The sequence below is a fragment of the Pagrus pagrus genome (genome assembly GCF_965226575.1).
Source record: "Pagrus pagrus genome assembly, chromosome: 8".
Lineage (NCBI taxonomy): Eukaryota > Metazoa > Chordata > Actinopteri > Spariformes > Sparidae > Pagrus > Pagrus pagrus.
In genome coordinates this window covers 6,641,066-6,667,442 of record NC_140192.1, presented here as the reverse complement: position 1 = coordinate 6,667,442, position 26,377 = coordinate 6,641,066, and the positions used below count along the sequence as shown (strand labels likewise).

General features: G+C 41.4%; 1 protein-coding gene across 2 annotated transcripts in view; it reads right to left on the bottom strand.

Annotated features, from left to right (window-relative positions):
- The window catches only part of frmd3 (FERM domain containing 3), a 62,131-nt gene that overhangs the window by 22,135 nt on the left and 13,619 nt on the right, over positions 1-26,377 (bottom strand). Inside the window, exons 2-10 of one of the 2 annotated variants that reach the window (XM_084361082.1) lie at positions 23,203-23,307; positions 21,619-21,661; positions 14,265-14,346; positions 11,706-11,803; positions 7,869-7,992; positions 6,316-6,403; positions 4,571-4,659; positions 4,097-4,160; positions 993-1,081 (exon numbers count right to left, since the gene is read on the bottom strand). In XM_084361082.1, the coding sequence (XP_084217208.1) occupies positions 993-1,081; positions 4,097-4,160; positions 4,571-4,659; positions 6,316-6,403; positions 7,869-7,992; positions 11,706-11,803; positions 14,265-14,346; positions 21,619-21,661; positions 23,203-23,307 (782 nt within the window). The remainder of the gene's footprint in view (positions 1-992; positions 1,082-4,096; positions 4,161-4,570; positions 4,660-6,315; positions 6,404-7,868; positions 7,993-11,705; positions 11,804-14,264; positions 14,347-21,618; positions 21,662-23,202; positions 23,308-26,377) is intronic. The other variant, XM_084361083.1, reaches the window with a different exon arrangement.

Genomic DNA, 26,377 nt, shown 5'->3' with positions numbered 1-26,377 from the left:
TTAGTGCTCTCATGATATTCATTTTGTTTCCTCGCGACCTTGTCGCAGCCATGACCTCAGACAAAAGCTAGTCTCCGTTCTCTCACTTTCGCCATCATCCCCGAGCTTGTTTCCATTCCTGGCACGCCGGCAGTGTCAATAGTGAGTCAATATTCAGAGCGACGGCCTCGGAGCAATCAGCTGCTCCCCACTGAAGGACAGCAGCAGAGTGAAGCAGAGCTGCAGACGGGCGAGAGCGTCAAGTGAAAGCAGTGATAATGTGCTGAAAGGGAAGCTTATTTTAGGCACTCGGTTGATTTTTTTATATTATATTATAATTCTATGATAATTCTATGTTCTTCATTAAGTCTATTAGGTATCTAAGTAGCTTCTTCACCTACAATATTAACTATTTATTCTGTGGTGGAATAATGCAGCTCAGTCTCAAGTGTCTCTTAGGCTGTTCAAACCTGGTATCAACATCCATCCTGAGTAATCCGATCACAAGTACAGGTGTGAAGTACAGGTGTGAACGCCCCCAAGATGCATTGAGGACGCTTTTGAGATCTGATCACCCTGACCACATTCGAAGGTGGTCTGGGCTGCATGGGACAAAATGCCACAATATTACCAGACTCCCTGAACAAATAGTTTGATTTTTAGAGTTGATGCATGATGGGAAACTTAATTAGCTTTGCGAAACGGCTATGCCAAATCCCAAATCAGCCGAGGCTTACTGTAAATTCAGCGTTTAATGCTTTGAATGTTGTTTCTTTCCTTGTAAAATGTGTCAGTTGTTTGTTTGTTCCATTGATTTACATGTTAGTTTGGATGTAGAGCGAGGAAGTGAGATCCGATCACAAGTGGTCCCTCGATACGTCGAGACGGACTTACTGTACGTCGGATCATTCAGGACGGATGTGAATTGTGAATAACCTCTCTGAGTTCAAGAGCAGCTTCATACATTTCCTAGATATTTGTGTGTGAGTGTGTGTGTTTGTGTGTAGACGCACTTGTAAAAGGCCTGGTTCTCCACCCCGCACTTCCACAAGTGCTTACACGCAGCAGGGGTCGAGGTGTGAAATGTCAACACCAGTTTCTTCTGCACGGAAAAGGACAAAGACAGAGAGAAAGAGAGACAAGTGAGGATGATGAATGAGATTACATGTGAATAAGGACAAGAGAAGTGCTGAACACAACGAGAGGGAGCTGTGCAAAATGCTGACCCACAGACCCAAAGCAGTGAGCTTAGCAACATGTAGGACAGATATAGTTGTTTGGCTGAAGCGGTCAGCAGCAAAAGAGCTTGTAGCTTGCAGAACGTGGGTCTTTATGGAGTAGGAGGAGGGATATATTCCTGTAAGTGTCTCGTTTTCAGGCCCGTGTGTCGGGTAATACGAGATACCAGATCGATGCTACTCGACAACGAGGATAGAGGGTGAGAGGGAGAGGAGACCAATAAAATGGGGGTGAGTTACTGTAAAACAGGAACAACCGTGAAACACCTCACTGAAAAATCTTTCTTTTTTGTTTTATGTTTTTGAGAAGAAGATTGGAATCATGAGCCGGTCCAGAAATCATCAGCTGTGCGCTGATCCTGTTTGTTCCTCTTCCTAAAGTCAGCTTTATTGCTCAACCCCCTCAGTGTCACACATCAGTGATAATAGGTACAGTATGTAGGTGTGATTTACACACATGTGCTCAACAGCCATGTGTGTGCGTGTGTGCGTATGTGTGTGTGTGTGTGTGAAAGTACCAGAACTGCATGTTTAAATTTTATTTACAGATTGCCTTGAGTCCCACTTTGGCTGACATGCAGCAGTGTTTTTGAGACACGACATTTGACGATGCTGAGTTGAATCTAGAGGCTACAGAAGTACGCAGTCCAACAGCATTTACAGTAACAAGTACACTCATTTTTAGGCACGTTTTCAACTACTATCCGCTGGTGTAATGTTAAACACATTTAAATTAACCATTAAAATCTATTTCTAACCTAAAACACCAAAAGACAGTGTTGTAGTAGTCAAGACCCCCTAAACCGAGACCAAGGCACGACAAAGACCAAGGTGGGGTGAGAACAAATCAAGCCCAGCGTTGAGTCCGACAATGAATGATACAACTATGTGCTCTCCTGTCTTGATAAAATAATCAAAAAGCATCGCAGAGGTGAATTTTATGTGTGGGGGATTTTACTTTGTTTCTTATGAGCAAACAAATACAAACATGAAGGAGCTGAAATCCACTTAGCCGTCTTTATTCTACACTCCTTTTACAGGTTTTACCGTCACCCGAACATAATCAAAAAATGTTGTGCAAGCATGAGGTTTTTCTTGGGTGACTAAGACCCTATCTAAACTATCATTAAGTACTGAATGTATGAAACAATAACTTTAGTATTGAAATACATTGATAATCCTGCTTTTGTGGTCTTGAAGTAAATTCCTCTTTGTCTGACCGAGACGAGACCGGTCTTGAGTACTACAACTCCACCTAACGGTAACCAAGGAATACTATAAAATAGATAAACTGCTGTTTAAAAACACATTTCAATCAAATGTATTAAAATCAGTGAAAAGTTGCCATCAGCTCAAAGTGGGACAGTTGAGTTAATGTGCTCCAGGCTGAACAACAGAGGTGAGGGCACACAGTGAAACCATGCAGTGACCTGTCGCACAGACTACACATCATATAAAATACAGTGAAAACTCTTCACAGATATTATGTAAATACACACACACACTCTCGTTCTCTCACACACACATATAAGGACAGAGATCGACACTTTTCTAACATTGACTACACGAAATGGACACAGCTATAGATTATGCATCATAATCTATAGTTTACTCATAACGGAGCTATGAAGCTTATTTAGACGATGAGAGAATGAGCAGAAGTCGTACAGGTGGAGGATTAAAACTGAATACTTTGATTGACAAAGACTCAAAATGAATGTTTGCACACATGAGCTACAAATACTAGAAACTGAGTGACCTAAAACTACATAAAACAAAATGACACAAACAACACAGGTGATGAAAAGATGAAAAAAAAAAAAAAGGTTTCCTCCAATCATAAAGTGAGGTGAGGGCTGGAGGACTGTGGGGGGAGAGAAATCAAAATTAAGGATTTTAAGAATGTTTTGTGCTGCTGTTATCACTTGTATTTACTCACCAGCGATGACTATGTTTACACACAGAGAGAAGAGACAGAAACACAAAGATAAAACTGCATCTTCAGCCATTCATGAGTTGCCAAACAGACAGACAAGTGGACAGACTTGACAAGTTAAGCAAAAGACGATGAGAGAGCTGGTTTGAGCTTCTGATCGAGGAGAGTAGTTGATTGGCTGATTGATTCGCTGATTGGTAGATTAAAGAGCAACCTGGCTTTAACTACAGTGATGACTACAGCACCTGTGACTGAATCAATACGAGTTAATGCGTTAATCGTCCTTCATATATGAGGAATAAAGTCGCTGCTCAGAATCTACCACAGCTCTGGATGACAAACATCGAGCGTACAGATGAAACGTGTGTCCCAAATGCAAGACACCTGCTCTTGTTGCAATTTAACACAGCGTTTTAAGTGTCTGTGTCCGTTTCAGGTGTTTATCTAACTTGCTCTTTGTCACGGATGTTAGCGAAGGAGTCTCATATTTGGGCCACAGTCGACACATAACGTGAGTGAGGAGGTTAGTCGTAACACACCCACCATCCTGTTACAGTGAATCCTGCCTGTTAAGGAGATCTGAAACAGCGACACACATATACAGTGTGTGTGATGGTGGACAGGATAACAATTTCATAGCACATTTATCTGATGTAACCGTTACACAGATGAAGAAAGGGAGAAAGGGACAGGAGGAAAGAGAATAAAAGGATGTACAGTACATTAACACACAACTGGATCTGAATGAGCACAGACAGTATCTCTGCATCTACACAAACATCGTGGTCGAGGTTGGGATCTAGCAGGTCAGCATGATGATGACGACTTCCAGTACGAGACTACACAATTCACCATAGTGATGGAGGAAACTACACGGCACATTTTACTCTTGGTTTTTAACCCTGCAGAGGAGCGAGTGCATGCAGGAGGACGCTGCGCTCACCTCTTTCTGAATCCCGATGACGTAAAACGTTTTCCCTTCAAACTTCAGCTTGCTAACATCGTTCCTGCACAGAAACACAAATTAAAACATACGAACACCATGGTTCTTTATTCAACTACCCAATAGTGCACAAGGTAGTGAGCCAACACACCACCTTGACCAGCTGCAACATTAAAGGCCGACTTGGTGCTCAGGACGGGCCTGGCTAGCTGGTTAGCATGCTAACTTCAGTAGATATCTCTACAACATAACACATAGATACAAATGTTATTTCTTCACATACTGTTGAAAATTTTAGGTAATTTTTGAATGTTTTCAACTAAAATTTTGCACCTTTAAGGCAAAGACCGTCACTTAAAATTGATCATATTAAATGTTACAGCTCCATTTGAGAAGAAACACAGAGTGAGAGCGTGTTAAGATGAGATGTGATAGTTTACGCTTGATATACAAGAATAAGGGACATTTTCGTACCATTTGAGGAGGTGGATCCTCTTGTTTCCCTGGAAGACCACAAACCCTGTGGCAGTGAACCCGAGAAAGGCTGTGGAGCCTGTGAAATCCTGCAAACACACAAAACAACACGCACAAACATGTAGCGTGAGACGCAGGACATCGTGGGATACAGGTTGATTAACAGCGGGGAGGCGAGTGGGCCATTAATAATCTCCATGGTAATGGCACCTACACAAAATCACTTGTTTGTTTCAAACTTCAACTCCCCCAACTGGCATCAGGAACAAGGTAGAGAAAACACCAACAGGTACACTCAGTTTGACATGCTGAGACAAAATAAAGCCAATATCACCTCTGAGCACAATATGTTCCCGTCAGTCACACACACCATATCGCTGCTTATCATCTGTAGACCTTCTTTCCCCTGCTGCTCCTTTACTCTCTGTGTTCCCCATGTTTTCCCTCTCTCTGATTATTGATCTTCACAGATCTGCATGTACATGACGCTGCAGTAACAGCCCTTTCCAGCAAACTAAATTAAAAGCAGCTGCAGATAAAGAGAAGCCTCTCGAAAAGACCGAATGTAAATATCTTGTTAATCAGCGTTGGCGTGCTGCGATACGGCTGGCTGAGGGAGGGCGTCTCTGTTTCGAGGATGAGCAGATAGCGAATTGTAAAATATTACTTTTTGCTATCAGATTCAGCCTGTTTCATCCATCACGACAAGAGAAACACCAAGAATAAAGTACAAGCAGTTTTTAAACCACAGCACTAACAGTAGCACGGTATTAACAGTATAAAGATGGAGGTCAGGGACATTAACTTGCAGAAGCCCTTCCTGAAATCCTCTCTGACGGATCAATACGAATATTGATTCCAGAAAGCTTCTATTTGTTGAAAATGTAAAGTAGCAGCTGACTTGGATCTGATGATAGTCATTGGCCTCATCCCATCCCTGTCTCACCCAGTTTTGCTCTTCTCTTGGTGGAAGGCTGCTGTCAGTAAAGTTAATCATGTGTATATTCATCTGTTTAATATGCAGATTAGAGGCAAACAAGCGAAGGTTTCAGAGGACAGGTGAGGATGTGTGTGTGATCGGCACAGTCGCTCTTCTGCATGAACGACTTTGGTGAATATTCAAACCTGTTAATGAACGGCTGCAACTGAAAAGAGCTTTAAATCAGTAATGACCCCCAAATTGTATTTTGTTCATTATTTAAAGGGGCTCTGTGGAAGCTGGTCGTTAGTTTATGTAAGCGGACTCCGTCGCTAAACGTTAGCTACTGTTGCTCGCTGTTAGCGGAGCACAGAGAGGCACTGAGACGTGCATAAAGTCACATCCTTTGGGCTGTTGCAGAAAATCAGACCCGAGTTCCTCGCAGATAAATCCACGATCCATGAAACAACTTAAACAAATCTTTCACAGGCAACCGAACTCTTTGGGTTACAGAAAGTTTAGCTGGGGAAGGTTTCACGTCACGTTACAACCCACTCACCTATGGCCAATAAAAAAGTGATTAAAACTTATAAATTGCTACAAATTGTTACACATCACCCCTTTTACAATAATAAACACACTTTAGTGTTGTAGTAATAGTGTAACTTCACACTTAAGAGATGAATTGTGCTCATCCTGAACATATTCTCACTGTAACATTAACTGTTAACACATGATCAGAGCCACTGTCATCAGAGGAACAGTGTGAACATCAGCAGCTCCAGGTCTCACTGCCGGACTGGATGAAACTCTCCACTGATGTTACCTTGCATGGGTGGGGGTCAACTCCATACGTTTCAAGGCTGTGGGCCCTTTGGAGCATGTTCAACTCTGCAAACGCAGCACCCTGGCCCCTAAAAGAGAGGAGAGGAGGAGGAGAGAGGAAGGTTTGTGTAAAAATCATCATGGCGGCGCTGTTTACGGAGTGTGTCCCTGTGTGTTTGGTTATGAGAACAGTAACGGTACGGTGATGCCTGCGTGTTGATTTAATTAATCTTTACTATATTGTTTCCCTGCGAGTAAAAAATGGCAGTTACAATTAACAGTTGATTTATCTTTTTTTTCCATGATTGTGCTCACATACAGTAGCAGCATGGAAATCCTATGAATGCCTAATTCTAGTTGAGCATGTTTCACTAATTAAAGTCATTTTAAATTTTGCAGAAACAGAGTGGCTACGTGTTCGTTGGGGGTGTCGAGGCGTTACTCGCTCATTAATCTAAGTGCCGTAAAGTAAACTCATTTATGTACGCGGCTACTCATCCTGATGCCAGACAAATAAATCAACATCAAAACTGCTCACGCGTCACACGTTCTGTCTACGCACACATGGAGGGAAAACGTTAAACCCGTCTAAGAATGTGCGTGACTTATGAAAACACATCTCACAGACACACGCAAACCACCTGAAGTGACCTTCGACAGCTCAGCAGTGATCTACATGCTGTTAATCCCGTTCGTCGGACCCATCGGGGGCAAACGGAGGGCATTTTTGCATCATCTGCCTCTGCGCTGAGGGAAATGAAGGATTTGCCTTTGATGTTGTATAATCGCTGTAAGTGTGACGGTCACGAACCTAATAACATGATTCAGGAGCTGCAGCGATGATACAAATACACACAAACAACCAGAGGGAGGGGGTTTGTGTGTACATTTCTGTTAACCATGTGATCTTATGATGAAGGAGACATGTTCTGTCTGTGCAGAGTAAGAGTGGGGCAACAGTTTTAGCATGTTTTACTTGTTTTTAACGATCATCATCTTTATTTTTCTGCAGAAATCTCTCGGTGCATTAACGTCGTCTTTAATTTAGCTTCTTCCTTGTATCGCATTTAATTCCACAGCCAATTTATCTCCTCGTGCAAGGAGAGAACATCTTATTTATCAGGTGTGGGTTAAGCTCATGTTTTACTAACATCCATCCTGGCTGCGAGGTTGATCTTCATCGGAAATTTAAATTCTGAAAATCCTGCACTAACAAGCAAAGGTGTCCAAAACAGGCGTGATAATAAATAATTCATGCTCATTCCTCTGCAAATTAATTTCAGTTTGTATTTGCTTTCAGCTGAATCTCGACTGGGATACCTTCTGCAGTGCACTGAAGCACAAATCTCTGGGTATCATCCAATTTTGTCTCCAGCCAGGACGACAGAGAGAGCTTTATTGTCTGCAGAGTAGAAAATTGTCTCCACAGCATGTTTTGAAAACAGAGATCACAGGAGTGAGCATCCGCGCCTGTCACCCAAATCAAACAGCGAACCGATAACAGAGACAACAAACAGCCCCCACCAGACACACAGAAACACACATGGCGTTTACCTGAGCTCGTTCTTGTGTATTTCTATAATCTTCCGCTCCAGTTTGAGCGATTGTTTGGGAAACAGCTTGAAGTCTCTGATGTAGTCTGACGGGTGCTCCTCTGGGTCGTAGTCCCCGAGCTCAGCTAAAGACAGAAGGTGATATCAGTGTGAAAATGATCTGAAAAGGTCAGTTAAACATGTTGTTATAATGCTACAGTATATCAATGCAGCCAGTTTACTGTAACATAACGTTTTGGGAAACTCGCTTTGTGGTGTTTTTTTTATGGTGTTATTTATAAAGGACAGTCACCAGAAATGTGTACATGTCATAGACGTCGTATCATATTGACAAAAGGTGTCATGTCACGTTCACAGTACATGTAAATTACCTGATTTCATATTGCGAGGTGGAGGGGACGGTGGCAGACTTACAGGCAACAAGGCTGCCAAGCTAGTGATTCAGCATTGTGTGAAACCAGTGAATATTTCAACATTTGTTGGCACGGCCCCACTGGATATCTTTAAGGAGACCTTGGAACGATTTCCCCCCTGTGTTTGATGTGACAAAAACTATATATTTCTGACAGGAAATATCCAGCTGTGTTTGTAGCGACAATACCAGGTGTTTTTAACAAGACGTCAGGACATCTCCAACGGTGTTTGTTGACCAAAACAGGTATATTAAGCCAAAACACAATGTTTTCCTAACACTAACCAACTGTTTCTTTGTGCCTAAACCTAAACAGAACAGTGTCGTGACAAGAAAAACATTTAAATTTGAATCTAAAGAAACGTAAAGTTAAAACTTAACTGTGGATTTGCAGAAACGTTCTTTACGAACATCTACTCTGAGTTCGCCAAATGAGTTTCCCCTTTAGGGGTTTAATAAAGCCGTCTGGTGAAGATTAATGTCTGTACAGTAAATATGATTCTTGAGCCTTACAAAAGCTTATACAAAAACGTAAGAAGAAATGTGCAGCTTAACATGGTTTTATATGCTGGACTATTTCTTGGTCAGGAGCAGAGTCTCCTAAGCTTGAGGGCACAGGTGGATCCCCCTGTTTCAAGTCTTTATGCTAAGCTAACAAGGTATTTGCTGTAGCTTGATATAACAGATGTGAGAGTGGTATCAAAGATAGCGTATTTCTTTCTCCTTCAGCTTTGTGTCGTCAGCAAATTTGCTGGTTGCTCAAGCCCAAACAAAGACTTTAAAAGAGATCTATTTCATTATATTCTTATTCCCACAAGAGAACAAACCCATTAGCTATGTAGATTTACATTTTCCTTATTGAATCCAGTACAAAATCCTAACACACACTCATTTCTATTTTAAATCCTTTCTTCATTTGCAATCATCAAAAAAAGGTTAAATCAAATACTAGCCTGGAGTTTAATTAAACAATAATCCTCAACCTATTCTCCAATGTAATCAACACTCCGACAAAGTGGGACCTGCCCTCGTTAATCAGAGCAGCCAATGATACGCTGCAGACACGCTCTGGGTCGCGATAACGCAGCCAGTCAGACGCTGCTCTCTGGGGATATGAGCCAATCAGAGAGTGTTTGCACTGCTCAGCGATTTGTGTTTCAGCCAGAAGGGTTCATTTCTATGATACAGCTCAGCTAACTCCACACTTAATCCATATTAAAGCACGAAGCTCCGCACTGTGATTCACCGTTTAACTGTAACTGCTAATTAACTGAAGGAAAATGTCTTTATTATTCCTTTTCCCAGCGGTCCATATACATCGTGCCGTGTTTTAAAATGTGGGATTACAACACAAGTGTATTGACGGGAAATGTAGCTGGTTAATGAGGCAGAGACCAGAAAAATGGAGTGACTGGTTTGACTGACAGAGTTAGTTTGATGCTCTTGAGCCAGCTGCGACAACTCCTTCTTCAGACTCAGCCTAACTATGACATGAGCTGAAAGTTAAGTAAGTGGAGATTTAATGTTACACATCATTAAATCAAAACTGCTCCACACGAGCTAGTTCTTACAGAGAAATTAGTTGTTACTAAATACTTAAACCCAGCTAACTGAACCAAACAACAAAGCTAGTGTTAGCTTGCTAATAGACAGTAAACTATGTTTAGAGTGAAGAGTAACTAAAAGAGATGAAACATAGACAATATCAGACCTAGTATACAATCAAAATGCTGTTTAACAACGATGCACTGGAAGATTTTTAACTATATTTCACAAAAATAACACAATAATAATATAATAATAGCATATTTGTATCTTATTCTATGCCTTAATTGCACAGTAGCTAACTCAAGCTAATGTTGAAACACAAAATTAGTTCTATTCATGCAGGCTATTCATAAAGTATGGAAATAAAACAAATTCTTACCTACATTGACAAAGGATTAGCACGTAAGTTTAAAGTAACGGGACCCTAAAAGTGTTATTTTTGACGACTTAAAATGCCACAGTGACAGCTGACTGCTTCTGATTGGACAGGACTACGGTTGTCTACAACTTTGTATATGGCCAAATTAAGCTATTACTCGAGGTCCGGCACAAATTATATATACTGTTTTTACATATAAAGACACATACTGTATATATCTTTACATAGGTCTACTTGTCGCGACTCCCATCATAGCCAGTGTAGTTACATGATCCCACACTGATTTTGAGTCAATTGATCACATGACCTGGAAGCTATTGAGCTAAAATGCTAATATTTGCTAAAAATGCTAATATTTGCTAATAAAAATTAATAACAATTATGAACAGATGTAAAATGTAAAAACAAGAGGTGTCTCTCATGCAGCCAGTGTAGTTACATGATCCCAACATGATTTTGAGTCAATTGATCACATGACCTGGAAGCTATTGAGCTAAAATGCTAATATTTGCTAAAAATGCTAATATTTGCTAATAAAAATTAATAAAAATTATGAAAAGATGTAAAACGTAAAAACAAGAGGCGTATCTTATGCAGCCAGTGTAGTTACATGATCCCAACATGATTTTGAGTCAATTGATCACATGACCTGGGAGCTATTGAGCTAACATGCTAATATTTACATATAAAAATTAATAAAAAATCATAAAAAATCATAAAAAATAACCTTCAACAGATGTCCTGAGGAGGGCATTGGCAATGACTGTAGCAAGTTTTGTGTTAATCCGACCAACTGATGTGGAGATATAAAATACTTCAATTTAAGGAGCACCACCTAGTGGTCATCGGGCAAGATTTTGTACAGTGCCTTAGGGGCTCATGGGGAAGTAGTATCCTGAGTTTCATGTCATTCGGACTGACCAATGTGGAGATATGCAACACTTCCTGTTTTGAACGAAATGTGCAGGAAGTTGTTATTTAATAAGTTGAGTATTCTTTGGAATATCAAAATTCGTTTAATAACTTTTTGTGAGAACGGTCCAGAGATGCTTTGTGCAAAGTTTGGAGTAAATCGGTGAAATTGCCTGGGAGGAGTTCGAAAAAGTAGGTTTGCGACATTTCGCGAGCAAGCGAAAAAAACAGTAGGCGGATATGGGCGTGGCCATATCACTGAACGTGTGGATATGAGGTTTTTGAATGTGCGACAAAGTATGTGGGAGTTATTAGCCAAAACGCACTTTCCTTGATTATAGCGCCACCTAGTGATGGAAATTCACAACGACAACAGATTATAAAAATTTTCGCCAGGTGGGACATATATTCCAAGTTTGGTGAGTTTTGGGGTATGTTCAGGCAGTGAAAAATGCGATCATTTGGGACAAAAAATGATCACTACAAAAACAATAGGGTCCTTGCAGGTTCCCTGCTCGGGCCCTAATAACTGTCCGTTGGGATTTAAGTGTAGCACATGCTGGATCACCAGTGTCGCCGGGCCTCACCCTGTACGATGCAGGCTCCCAGATATGCAGCTTCAGCGAAAGGGCAGAGGAGCCGACCATGGTAGATATCTCTCTTCAGCTGCAGGTACAGCAGATACCTGGAGACACACAGACGCACACACACAAACATAAACCGACAATGCTACTAAATGTCACTCAAATAAAACATTTATTTCGTCTCCAGTAAGGCTGCAGTACAGCACAAATATTTAGCATGCATCAAAGCATCTGGTATTTATTCTGCAAAACGATTCTTCGTTACGTAACGTTTGATACAACAACTCACACATTATGAACGAGAGTCACTACTGTCGTCTTCATATTAAATGTTTCCAGATGTGTGTAATGATCTGAATGGTCAAACTGTGTTACTATGGCAATTAGAGAGAGTATTGCTATGGAAACAACTACCATACAGCAGCGACTGGTACTGTAGTTACTATGGAAACGGCTTCAAAGGAGGCAAGTTTAGGCATGCATGGAGTGAAAAGCTCGCTGTAGTTTTATCTAGACCGTCCCCCTCCGTTTTATTTTCTTTGTGGCATGCAAATATTCTTCCTCTTTTTGTCTTCCCATCTTCTGTTTCCCTACCTGACCTCTTGTCTGGATCTTATACGGTATCTTTTAGTTGTTTTCACGTTACAAGAAGTCCTTCATCTGTAACTCTTCTGTCTTATAAGATCTCATTTGTCTTCCCAGCTTGTCGGTTTCTCGATCTCACCTTTTTTTCTTCCCCTCTCCTTCTGACTCTTCCTCTCCCACTCTGAGGTTTGTTATTCCCATTCTCATTTACTGTTTAGGTTTAGTTTGTGTCGGTCAGCAGTGTTTTGACTGTTCACTACGGGATCATCAATCGATTATTATCCATGCAGAACACTTTTACAGCTGAGCTAGTAGTTTTCCTGTGATAACCAGTTAAAATTGAACATGTTTTCTTGAGATCACAAGTTATTTATTTCATTATCTCAGGGAAGCCACATCTGTTTGGCCATGATGATGACATAAATAACTTTTTTGAACTTAAAACAGAGGAAATAATACGTTTGACCGATTCAGTAAAACCTTGGATGACGTTGAGTGCCGATGTTTTTAATGTCTGCACATAGAAACTACAGTCTGATTTATGTTAGAGAAAGATCATGTTGAAGATATTAGTCGTCATATGAGCCACACCACGCTACATAAAAGTTACACTACTCTATGCTGAGTAAATTGTGAGGCCCAGAATCACCTAAAATGAATGTGAAGTAAAAAAAAAAACCGGCAGACTTCAAATAAAACTGGAGCACGTGCAGCAGACAGAGATTAGCTTAATGGTTTTTGGATTTCCTATGATGGGAAAAAAAAATCCCTCCCAAAAAAAGACTTGTTATTGAGCACTTGATTGGATTTCATCAGTGAGTGAGGTTCCTTCTGAACTTTCCAAAGTCAGCTCGACTTTAATGTCCTCTACAAACTCATCAGTGGCAGTGCAGTGTCACGGTGCTCCCTGAGGACTCTGAAATGAGCTTGTTTTTTATTTAAGACAATCTGAGATGGAAGATGAAATGCAAGGAGAGGGGGATAAAAAAGGATGATGAATGAAAAAATCTAGAGCGACATAACAGAAACTAATGGAGAACTCAAAAAAGGAGGAGGCTGGGAAGTGGAAGAGAGTTTTTATGACACTGACGATGCACAAAAACACCTTCAAGTAGTAAAGTTTGCAGAGGAGAGGAGAGCGAGCTGAAGACGGAGGACAGAGAGAGACAGACAGAAGGGAGGGAGGAGACACCTGAGGGATGAACTTATGGAGAGATCTGAAGAGGATGGAGGAGAGACGGGAGGAAAGGTTAAAAAGCGAAGAGGGAGGAAGGGAAGAGAGAAATGTTGATCGTTAGAAGCAGAGATGGTGAGACAACAGCTCAGATGGGACAGAGAACATGTAAACAGAGTCCCCGCTGAGCGAGCATCACTGATTATCACCAGTCAGTCAGTGTGTGTGTGTGTGTGTGTGTCTGTGTGTGTGTGTGTGTGTGCAGGGAGAGAGTGGTTATTATAACGTTTTTACAATAAACAAGATATTCCACAAATTGGACTGTAGCAAAGTGAATGCATCTTTTTTTTAATTAAATCTACAAACAATCCAATCACCAGACGAAATGTTGTCACTGTAAATTTCTACAAACCACAGATATGTTGCAGCTTCATGTTTCTTTAGGTTAATTTTTAAATCCACTGACATCACTACGTTTATCCAGACACACCTCGAGTTGTCCCGACTTCCTGTCACAAAATTCAATTTCTTGTCGCCCCAACCACGGCTGGAAATGTTCCCGAGAGTCTCCTCAGACACATAAATATTAAAAATCCTTGGTCCATCTTAAAAAAAAAAAATAAATACAGTGGTTTCAAATGTGTCAACAGCTCTTAAACCACAATCAAGCTACTGAATGTAGCCAACATGCTAGTTTATGTACTGAAGCTGCTCTCAAAAGAAAAAGAGAAACTTCCTTTTTTAGTCCACTTTCTCTGCACCTGCCGTCATCCCATCAATCCGCCATCTGTGTTCATGTTTACCTGGTGAGCTCCTCCTTGATTTTCATCGGCTCGCTGGGATAAAATTTGACCCGGAAGCACATCGTGTACGGCTGCTGAGCTGCTGAGGACAAGACAGACAAGAGCATGAGAGGAAAGTTTAGAAGAGAAAAAGTAATTAGAGAAGATTTAAATCAACATTCACCCGATTACAAGACACTGAACCACCACAGTGAGTTTGAAGCTGTTATTTTAAGGTAAAAGAAAGTTACGTAATGTTGCTTTAAGGAGGAGAGTCAAAGGAGAGAGAAAAGTCGTTTGAGAATAAAGATGTGAAACATGAGAGAAAGAAGAGAAGCAGAGGAGAAAAGTTTTATGTTGACGGTTTTAAGGAGGAGAGGAGAGGAGAGGAGAGGAGGAGGAGAGGAGGAGGAGAGGAGAGGAAGAGGAGCAGAGTAATGAGGATTATGTAAAACTGGAGACAAAAAAAGAAATCACGGTGTGCCTCTAATACTGATTAGTCATTTGATAATTACTGTAATTACTCGTCACACAGGCGCGCACGAACACACACACACACACACACACACACACACACATGCAAAGAGTCTCACTTGAACTGAAGTCTTTTCCTTTGATCTGAGTCTTAAAGCATTTAATTTCTGACTGTGAGTGTAGTTGCAGTGGAGCACACACACACACACACACACACACACACACACACACACACACACACACAGACAGAGAGCGAGAGAGAGAGAGAGACACACACACACAGAGAGACACACACACATTGAGCTAACGTTAGCATTCAAACACACTGATGTCGTCTCCTTATCGTTATTATCCTCCTTTATTGATTTTATTCTTTATTATCATTTATTTATATTTTTGCATTATTCTCGTTTTGTTCTGTGATTTTTGTGCTTTTGCTTTAATTCCTTTTACTTGGACTCAATCATATTGACTTTCTGTTCTGCCTTCTTGTTTTAACACACTTTAGACTCAGCTTCGTTGTGTTTCTTCCTGAGTTTCCTGTTTTTTCTTCTTGTCAAAGCACTTTGTAAACTCTCTTTTAAAAGGTGCTCTATAAATAAAGTTTATCATTATTGTTATTATTAATATTATTACAGTGAACCGTTGAACATGACAAACTTAACCTTGCATTGACATATTAGCCTTCTCCTTCTGAGCGTGTTAGCATGCTGATATATCAGTTTTCATTACTGAATGAATTTTATGTCCCTCTCGATCAGGATATTTGACAGATCATGTTGACAGTGTGCAAAACATGAAATACCGCTTGAGGGGCAAAAATTTGTTCTCACCTCAACAAAGACAATGTCCTACATTTTACATACATTACTGTACAAATGCTACATACTTCAAAACAAAGCTATTTGTGCAGGAATTATATCTTCTAATTGTTTTAATTATTTTTTTCCAATTCAGATACAAATTTAACAATTGTTTTTAAAATTGTGGGAACCGGAGCACCCGGGGTAAACCCACAGAGGCATGGGGAGGACAAGGTAACGTCACACAGATAGCACACATATGACTGGGGTCATGCCTATGTTCCCACAGCCCAATGGTCCCACACTTTTTGGGTTAGGGAAGGGGAAGAGGTTAGGGTTAGGGTTAGAGAAAGGGAAGGGTGGGGTTTAGGGAACGGGAAGAGGTTAAGGTTAGGGAAGAGGAAGAGGTTAGGGTTAGAGAAAGGGAAGGGTTGGGTTTAGGGAAGGGGAAGAGGTTTTGGTTAGGGAAGAGGAAGAGGTTAGGGTTAGGGTTAGAGAAAGGGAAGGGTTGGGTTTAGGGAAGGGGAAGAGGTTTGGGTTGGGGAAGTGGTTAGGGTAGGAACATAGGGCTGTGAGAACATAGGGCTGTGGGAACATAGGCATGCTCCCATTTGGCTTGGAGTTATAGACACAGTATGGGGAGCATTTCTGATGAACTCCCCGTACTATGTCTGCAAGATATATGTGTGCTACTGTGGGAGGTAATGGTGAAACACTGTCCCCCCCATGCCGGATCACAGATGACATATGGTATCTACTGGCTGTCCACAGTAGAGAGGTCCTTGGTGTTGATGTTTGATGGTGAATGTGACAGCTTGAGTTGTTGAAGCCATCTTATTTCTTCCACTTCTTTGGTTTCCTCAGTCCCAGAAAGTGACGGGCTCTTTTCCAGATAGTCTTTTTTCTTTTGCCTGGGAGAGTCTCCTCAGAGACTTGAGTCACCTCCAGAAGTTCAGGGGCCAGTGCAGTAGCAATGGACAGCTGCTCGCACGGCTTCTCCTCGGGAACTTGAGTCACCTCCAGAAGTTCGGGGGCCGGTGGAGTAGGGACGGATTCCTGCTCTGTGGAGAGTTCAAGGTTAAGAGAGATCTGAAGGTCAAGCGGAGTTTTCAGCTCCTCCAGATGTCTCTCATAACATCGCTCCTCCAAGGTGTTTTGCTGCAGTTTGTTGATTTCCTCGGTCATCCTGTGACGGAGGTGGTCCTGTTCAGCCCTCAAGTTGGTAATCATCTGCAAGCCTTTTGACACTGTGTCGGAGTGAGACTTGACTTCTGTCTCAAGCTCCTGCTGCAGAGTATCAGCCTGCTGTCTCACAGTGATGACTTCAGTTTCATACCTTTGGCTGGTCTCTTGTTGTGAAGCGCTGATCTTGTCCAGTTTGTCTTGGAGAAGCTTGTTCTTCTGCTTCTCTACTTGGAGCTCAGCAGTCAACTTCTCATGGCTGGATGTTTGGGCCTTTTTCAGCTCCTCGTGTTCTTGTTGAAGGAGGTTTCTTTGCTGGACTTCCTTCTGAAGCTGATGTTGAATAGTCTCAGTCTGCTGTCTGACAGTGTTGACATCAGCTTTATACCTTTGGCTGATCTTCTCCAGTTCTTCACGGAGAAGCTTGTTCTTCTGCTCCTCCACCTGGAGTTCGGCTGTGAAGTTGTCCTGGCTGAGTACATGTGCCATTTGCAGCTCTGCATACTGTTTTTCAACAGTTGTCTTCTGCTGCATTTCCTTCACAAAATCATGCTGAAGGGTGTCAACCTGCTGTCTGACTTGAATGACATCAGTTTCATACCTGAGTCTGATCTCATTGTGGGAGACACTGATCTGATCCAGTTCTTTTTGAAGAAGCTTGTTCTTGTCCTTCTCCGCCTGGAGGTCAGTTTGAAACTTCTCCTCGTTGACTAAATGGGCCACTTGGAGCTCTTCATAATCTCTATGAAGGTCCTTCTTCTTCTTCTGCCTGGTGTTATCTCTCACCTGAGTAGCTATCTTTGCGTTGCTGAGAGCTACATCATCGCTGTACTTTCTCAGCCGCTCCAGTTCTCTGGTTGTTTCTTTTCCCCTGTTGATGTACATTTCTTTCAGGATTTTCTGCTTTTTCAGCTGCTCCTTTGTCGCTTCTAGCTCTTGAAGAAGTCTCTGCCGAGACATGTCTCTTGGGTTTTCGCTAGAGAAATCCATTTTCTTCGGTATTTTCTCTCTGTCTCAGTGAAATGCTGTTGTCTTCGATGAACAGATATTGTCTGTATCACACGTCTGTCTCTTGAACCTTTTCTTTGAAGTAGTTGAAGTAGTTGAAGAGTCGGACTGAAGCAATGTTTCTCTACAGCTTATATAGACCTGCTTATGTTGCTTTATGTTGCCATGGCGATTGGAGGTTCTGTTTGCCTTGATGCAAAAAATCAAACACAAATAGAACACACACATACACACACACACACACACACACACACACACACACACACACACACACACACACACACACACACAAACACACTCAGAGTCAGTGATGCTATGGAGCTCTGATGTATGTATGTATGATACGATATGTATGATGTATGTAACTCCCTCCTGTCGGTCACAGATCTCCCAAAATTGCATATTAACACGCAGTCATGCACACACGTGCTAACATTCAAGTTTACACATTGAAGTTAGCACATTTGCAATATATTTATGCACTGAGCTATTAAGTATGAAAATAATTTTAACTATGTGTGAAGGACTACAACTAATGTCTTTGATTAATCTGCTTTCCTCCATTAATCGATCAATAGTTTGAATTGTAAAAATTCAGCACAATAATGAAAAATACTGTCACAATTGCCCAAAGTAACACCTTCACAATGCCTGTTTTATCCACACGATTGTACAAATTAAAAATAATGACACAAAAATTTTTATTCAATATTAGCCTCAGTCAAGTGCTGACAGTGAAGATCTGTAACAGCCAACTAGTGGAACAACAAAACAATGATGATGTGTTCATGGGTTCATGAAATGAAAAACAGTGATAAAAGTCGAGGTGAGATAGAAAATGCCTTCTTTTAATTAATTATTTTATTTATTTTTACCATTTTAGATGACACCCACGGTCGGATTATGCTCCTATTAAAAGCCTCCCTCCAGGCACTTTTACTTCCTAATGGTCATCGTTCTTCCTCAAACAGAGAACGGGGGCATGGTTAGTTGTCATACATACTCATTACCACCAACACAAACTCTGAGAGCAAATGCAGCCAGTTTGACAACAGGGAATCCACAAAGGAGGCGGAGGGAGTTTATCTGCTGTAATCCTGGCCCTCGGGGACTTCTGCCCTGCTTGTTTTAGACGTCTCCCTGCACCAACACCCTTGATTTTAAATGATCAGCTCATTATCAAGCTCTGCTGAAGCCTGATAATGACCCAATCATTTCAATCAAGTGTGTTGAGGCGGGGAAACATTTAAAACAAGCAGGGCAGGTGTTCCCAAGGAGCAGGATTGAAGAGCATTGTGTTAGACAGTCACCGCTGGCTCGTTTTTGCATGCAGCTAAAGTTAGCGTTCATATTTGTGAGCTTGCTTTCTGCCATTATGGTCCCAAACTATGGACCAGCCTCGTCTTGGATTTTAAAACAATAAACTCTTTTAGTATTTTAAAAAAAAACTACTTTTTAATTTGGCTTTTAATGTGGTGTTACTGCATCAATTGTATTATTTTATTGTATTGTGTACAGACTGTTATTTGTCTTTTATTATTCATTTGGCTTGTTTTTCTCTAAATTATTGCAACTGTTGCTTGATTTAACCTGCTTTATTTATATATACACCGTACAAAGTTGTTAGTGTTGTTGTTAGCTGATTAATGTTAGGCCCGGGCTGCCAGGAAACAAACCTGACAAGAAAACCACCTTGGTACTGTATTTCCTGTCATCAAATTGGCAGCCTTCGGTCTCTCTTATTCAGCGCTAACTCTATTGGCTAACATAAACGCCAATCAATATCCTCGACAAGTTCCTCCCTACCTGATTGTTTTTACATAATATGTAAATGCCTTCTATTTCATGGGGACTTTAAATGAAGAAAGTGAGAGAATAATTCCTGGATCCATCCTTATATCTGGATCTGAAAGTTACGGTGGTCTATTCTGGGCCGAGACCCATCCTCCATCCAAGTTTCGTGAAAATCTGTCCAGTAGTTTTTATGTAATCAGGCCAACCTGGAGGTAATGTAAATACAAAACACAAGGTCATCCATAACCTGTGCAGCACTCTGGATTACTTTCAAAAAAGCTACTGAAAGAATCACCTGATGTTGTACAATGATTTTAAATTCGACATTAAGCACAAATAGAGAAGAAAAAGGATGTTTTCAGAAGAGGAGGACGACCGTGAGTATCATCTAACATGGGAGCAGAAATCTTTCCAGCGAGTGCCCTCTCTCCACTCTGTCTTTACTGGCGGGATACTCTGTGGTATTACCCAGCGATGAAAAACAGCACACATCTACATAATACATGCTGAGCAATATGAAAGACGCAATCCTCCCACTCGCTCCCAAAGAATTTGAGCTGCTTCTTTGCTCGGGCTTAGGGGAACCGAGATGCATTTATTTTTTTTTAAAGGTTTTAGAGAAAGTGAATTGGCACAACACACGCTGGTTCAAATGTGACGCATGTGCACGTAAGCTGACGCACAAAGGGAAAACAAGGCACAAAGCACACATCTTCATTTGAGAGTAAACCCAGCCAAAGGGAGAAGTGATGTGTCAGTACGACTCAGATCTATCCGACGCTCGTCCTCCATCCCTCTCTCTCGTCTCTTTTTCTTTTCTTTCGCTCTCTGTCAGCCTCTCTCATCTCAAACTGTCTCACCAATCTCCTCTTTTCTCCCCCGAATCTGACTCCTTTCTTTAGCTACATTATCTATCACCGTCTCCTCCCTCTGAATCAGCACCCCCCCGACACATTTCCTCTTAATCACTCTTTTCCCCTCCTTCTCTCTTCCTCCATCTCTCATAATTTCCCCCTCATCTCCTCAACTTCCCTCCTCCTGTCCTCTCACACATGTTCTGATGAAGCAGAATGCGCCGCTAATAGCTCCTTTTATTAATTTATAGGAGTGCAGAAAGAACAGGGCAGTCATTAAAAGGGTGGGCGAAGCTCAGATACTGACATGTTTTTTTGCTGATGACACAGGAGATCGGCCAAATGCAGACGAACATCGCACTTAGAGATTCTGCAGCAAAGCATCAAGTTTCATCAGAAGTTTGATTGAAGAATATTTTTTCATCTTTTTAAAATAAACACCAGACTTTAACATCAGTCCGTTAAAATTATTTTGAGACAAGATACAGAGGGAAACGAACAATGTTTGCTTCTTGACAAAGAGTAATCTGTTTAAAATTTTTATGAAGCAAGCCAAGTTTCCCCTTGTTCCTTCGTTTACTTCTTTCCAGGAAGAGAAAGAAACATTTGCTCCTAGAAATAAAAGTGTCTCCCGCTATTCATTGCCCTCAGCACCTACCTGAAACAAACCACCGAAGAAGAGTCAGGCCTGTTAGAGCTTGTGCTCCCCTGCCACATCTGTGTATTTCACTCTGTGACTTAGAATATTTCCTGTTTGAGCCACTTGTCCCTCTGGCATCCTGCCGTGGGTCTGACAAACCCTGCTCTTGTCACTTTGTCCGACTTTATTGTGTCTCAGTTTGTCTCCCTGTGGAGAAGAAGTCAGCGTCCGACATTTGTCTGGCTGTGTCACTGCAAGGCAAATGGTAATGTGAGCGATGTGAACTGAGGATACAGCTGGTGAGAAAGGCCCTGAAACTTGCAAATAAAAATGCAATTCTACATTCTTGTATTTGATTTTTAATTTGTACATGTTTTGAATATCCAAGGGATTTAACACTGTCATGTGTATGTGCGTATGAGTCTCTGTGGTGTACTGTAGTTTGTTTGCTGTAGAGTTTGACCTCCTCAAACTGAAGCTGCTCCGAGGAGACAAATGCAGGCCTGACTGCAAGGCATTAACAAACACATACACAAATAAATGTCCAGACACACAACTTTTACACACACACTGATCCAAATAACACAGAAAGACACAAAGGGAACAGAAGTGACACTTACCCTTCATCTGCCTCACCACGGGCTTATTGGGCTCCAGCCAGTGCTGAGAGAGAGAGAGAGAAAAGACAAACGTTATCCTACAATAAAGATACTGACTTCAGTTGGCGTATGCTGCAATTTCAACGAGCTCCAATGAGCTCACGAGTTTTTCCAAATCAAAAATCTCTTCATGTTTTTGATGAATAATTGAATGACACATTGCTTAAAACTCAGCAATATGAGGCAACTTCAGTGCATTAAAAACAAATGAAAAGACACTTTTATTTAAATGCATCATTGGATATATTTCTGTTTTATTGTAGATACTGTTTAAAGAGCTGGCTATTCTGGCACAATGTTCTCGTAAAGAGCAACAGGTGAAAAAGATAGGGATCAAGGAAGCTTTATTACGATGCTCTACTAAGCTGTATTCCTCTCTTTATTATATATGTTGAATTAATTGCTGGTAGTCACGGCAACTTTTACTTTTGAGTATGAACATCTGATGGAAAGATACTTACATGGCACATTTGTCTTGCCCTATATTCAAAGTATTTATTGTTCTGTACGTACTTCTTTACTGTAGGTTGCTGTAACACCTCTTGCTGGTATTTTCTTGGTAATATTTCCTCTCGTTTTGCAGCTCGAGGCTGGCTGAGCTTCCCTTCAGACTGAGCATCTGGTCCCTTCTGTGTGTGGGCTGTTTGAAATATGGAGACTGATCCTGTTATTATTTGTCGCTTGAACTTGTAATATAAAGCACCGACTGCCTGCTGATTAATATCCAACAGTCCCGTTTAGGCCACGCTGACTCAGAGGAGCTGTTTCCTGTAAGTAGGTGTAATCATCAGTTTCTTTATTTTGGTTCTTCTGTTGTGATTATGTGCTGCCATATATCTTTTTTTATTTATTTAATGGGGTAAGATTTGCGTAAGCTATAAATAAAATCTGTAAGGAGACTCTGCTTCAGAGGCAGACCTGCATGAAGCAATAATAAAATAAAATATATAGAGGGACCAGCATGCACTGCATCTCATATTATGTTCATATTACATGGAGATGAACTGACTTTACATTGGGTGGCAGCGTGACAGCTGGGTGAGACGGCTGCCAAGCCAGAGACCACTGTTCAAGACGGTGTTTCAACATTTTTCATGACATGTAGGGACCTTTTCCAGCTGTGTTAGTGGCAATAAGACCATATATTTTTGATGGCGTTTCAACATTTCCGTTGCTTGCAGAATGCACATTATTCTGGTCTACAAATGCTTTTTCTGCAATTTCTGCACGTTTTCTTAAAGTTTACTGATTTGGACCGACCGAGCAGTACCTCTGGTAGTCGTGGGGGCAGTGTAGCAGTGTAGACAAAAGCTTAAGTGAGACGTGACCTCAGGACAAGAAGAAGTTTTAAAAATGCCAAAACTTTTTGAGGAGAGGTTATACAAGTTTTAAAAATCTGTATGATGTTACTTCCCCGCACAGAGACAAAACCGTCACTACAAAACAGCTCAGAGGAGACTGGACGGGAATTGAATATGAGTTGGACAGTGACTAAGAAAAAATGGAGGTCTGTGCAATATGTTTGTGTGTTTGTGGGATAGTTACCCTCTGTTTCTCAGGGTCCACATATCGAATCCCAAAGTAGTCTTTCTCGAGTAGGTTGTAGTGGTTACACACATGGTCCAACAGGAACTGGCCTTTGGTATCTCTCTGTAAAGACATAAAGAAACATTAAAACTTAAAATACAGGAAGTTATTTTGTCATCAGTCAGCATCCAGTACTTTCATCTGAACAGTCTTTCCATCCATGCTGATCAATCCCATAAACCTCCTGGCTGCATCTGATACCAGCGGCATAATCACAGCAACAGTCCCCTCTTGGGTAATATTTCTAAAATCTGTAAAATCTGTTCATGGACAGAAATACATGTAAGTCAGCGACTTTGAGGTCTCACGGTGATGATCTACAGCTGTGGTCATTTTCAAGGCCTCTGAAAATGCCAGTAAATGCAGTCCATTAGCAGTTCATAAACACAGCAGACACAGAGGGATCAATAATCACTCTGCATTTATTACCTGCTCCTCAGTCAATATCTACTCATCACATAGGGACACACACACTGATTGTCATGCTGAGGTGTGTGTAGCTGAGCCACAACACCTTCAGATGTAGTGAAGGTGTGACTATGCATGCATGCGCACTAATAAAACAAAATATGCATTGTATCAATCAAATATCCATACACACCTTCCTCACCTATTGACTAAAGCTATCGATATCCCTTAGTTGCCATTTTTGTCATATTACATGCATCACAGTCTGGTGATTGTGTGTGTGTGTGTGTGTGTGCCTGTGTGTGTGTGTGTGTCCTATAACTGCTTTATAACCTGCTGACGGAGGTGCATTCTGTGCTCAGTTAAGCAGGACTGATTGATTCAGTAGGAAATCGCCTGTTTGCCCTTGTTGTGATTTACTCGCCACTGGAGACACACGTAAGCGGCCACATAAACAAACGCACACACACAAGGTTTGTGCAGCTATCCTTGTTAGGACTTTAAAATGACTTCCCTTCGTATGTGCAGCCTCAACCTAACCCTAACGAGTTTATGCCTAACCCTAACCTTAACCTAACCTCATGTCACGCCTTACCCTTAAACTTAACGAGGGCCTTTCAAATCATGTTTTGCTGGTTGTTGGTCCCCATTAGGACTTCTGGTCCCGACATGGGCAGCATGCCAGGAAAGGTCCCCATTAGGTAACAACAACGTGTACACACATACACTCACACAGGGCCACAGCTGTTTCTTTTGCCACGTCTTATCAGCAAAACATGTAAAACAGCGGATCATAATTAATCAGCCAGTACGCCATGAAATCATGAGACGTCTCCATGGCAACTGATTACTTCTTTTATGTTTTCAACTGCATGAACAAAGTCTTAACATGGCTGGTTTGTCCTAGACGCATGTTTAACTGCAGGAGCCGATCTTTCCTGGTTGTTTTTATTAACTGTAAATTTTACACACCTCGTTTGCACTGAAGGTGCAGCATCTGTTTTACTTCCCTCTAGCGTACTTTGAGTCGGAAATGATTGAGAGTGCTGTCGAGACGCTTTCGACATCCCTGTTGTTTCCTTCATCAAATGGCTTTCACATCAGCAATGATTGTTATGTTTTTTGTCTTCCTCAGCGAGCAAGCTAAGGGCATTAGCTTAGGTCAGTAGCTTTGTTTGCTAATTCTGTGTGCAGACATTTGCAGCTGATACGCACCACAGGGCAAAGCGATTGACAGGAGCTGACTGTGCATCGGAGTGGTCATAGCAGAAGGACACTTTAAGCACTCCCGCCTGGGTAGGCAGTTTGTCAGGCTAAAGGGCCTGAACCCCAGATGTCCAGTCTGTTCAGGCGCTCAGTCATGTTCAAGGACATTCAGAATTTATAGTAAAACAGAATGTTTACCAGTGAAACTCATACCCAGTTTAAGAAATGAACATCGTTATCAGAACCTTCTGCTTCCCCAAGCTGTCAGTGTCCCTTTCATTCACACATTTCTTCCTCAACATATTTGGCTCTCACTCCCTACTGGATGCTGCTCATTGTATTCTGTCATTATAGAATTTTTGACTCACTATTTTGCAACCTGCACTTTCCCCATTACAACCCTGATCTTCAGTGTGTTTGGCGAGGATTTAGCTTGGACCTTTTTTCCACCAACAACAGTGTCTACACTTCCTGTCCTCTCTCTCATCTTCATGGCTCTATGTTTAAAGAAGATGCTTCGAGTCAATGGAGCCTAATTGTCTACTGCACCTCTCAAGACCAAATGTTTCTCCTTTGTGTTAAATATTACATGTGCCTTGATGGCAGGAAGGAGAAAAAAGGAGCATTTTCTTAAAATAACTTCCTATTGAGGAAAAGCCAAGTCATGCAATTATATTGTACAAATAAGAACAAGTCACACAGCATTTGAATCTCTTTTTAAAGCCATCATGATTCAGTCATCTCTTGTCTCCAGTCATCTTACTCTCTTTTAAACATGAATTCCCGAGCATATGTTTCGTCTGCCCTGCAATCTCTCACCGAGGCAACCTTTTAAATATATTTCTTGGTGAGTCATGCTCCGTTTCTCAGTAAACAATCTGTTCTGTGTGGTAATGGAAGTACACTAGGTGTTGACAGAAGAGCCACAAAACAAGATAAATCCTGTAAATGTCACAGCAACAAGCCAAAAACAATAAAAACAAAAACGGCACACTGTGGAGAAAGAGCTTAGCAGCTGTGTGCTCGGCTCTCCGCAGTACACACCGATCAAACATCACTTCAGCAAATAGGCTACATAAAAGACAGAGTGCTGTAAAGCAGCCAATGATTTGAGGTCAATGCAACGAACAATGAAGAGGAATTAAAAATAAAACAGGTACACAATACACAGAAGGAGTTCATATATAGGCTAACCACACAAACATGCTACACAGCACACATTATCATATCAATATTTAATCAACCGTCATTCCCATTTGTTCAGACGTTTTTACTGTGGACACAAACAGCATAGCACAGTTACCATTTCAGCAAGATGTATGAGCAGTATGTATTTTTCTTTTTCAGTCTTGTAAAGCTCCGTAACTTCTGCAATTTGTGTGTTTCCAGAAGTGTAAATATCAGTTTGGTCTGGGTTCAGCCGACAGACCATGGCCGAATGGGTCAGCTAGCTTGGCGCAGCAGCAGCCGGAGGTGTGAGGAGGTGGTTAGCCTCTCCCAGAAATGGACAAATGCGACT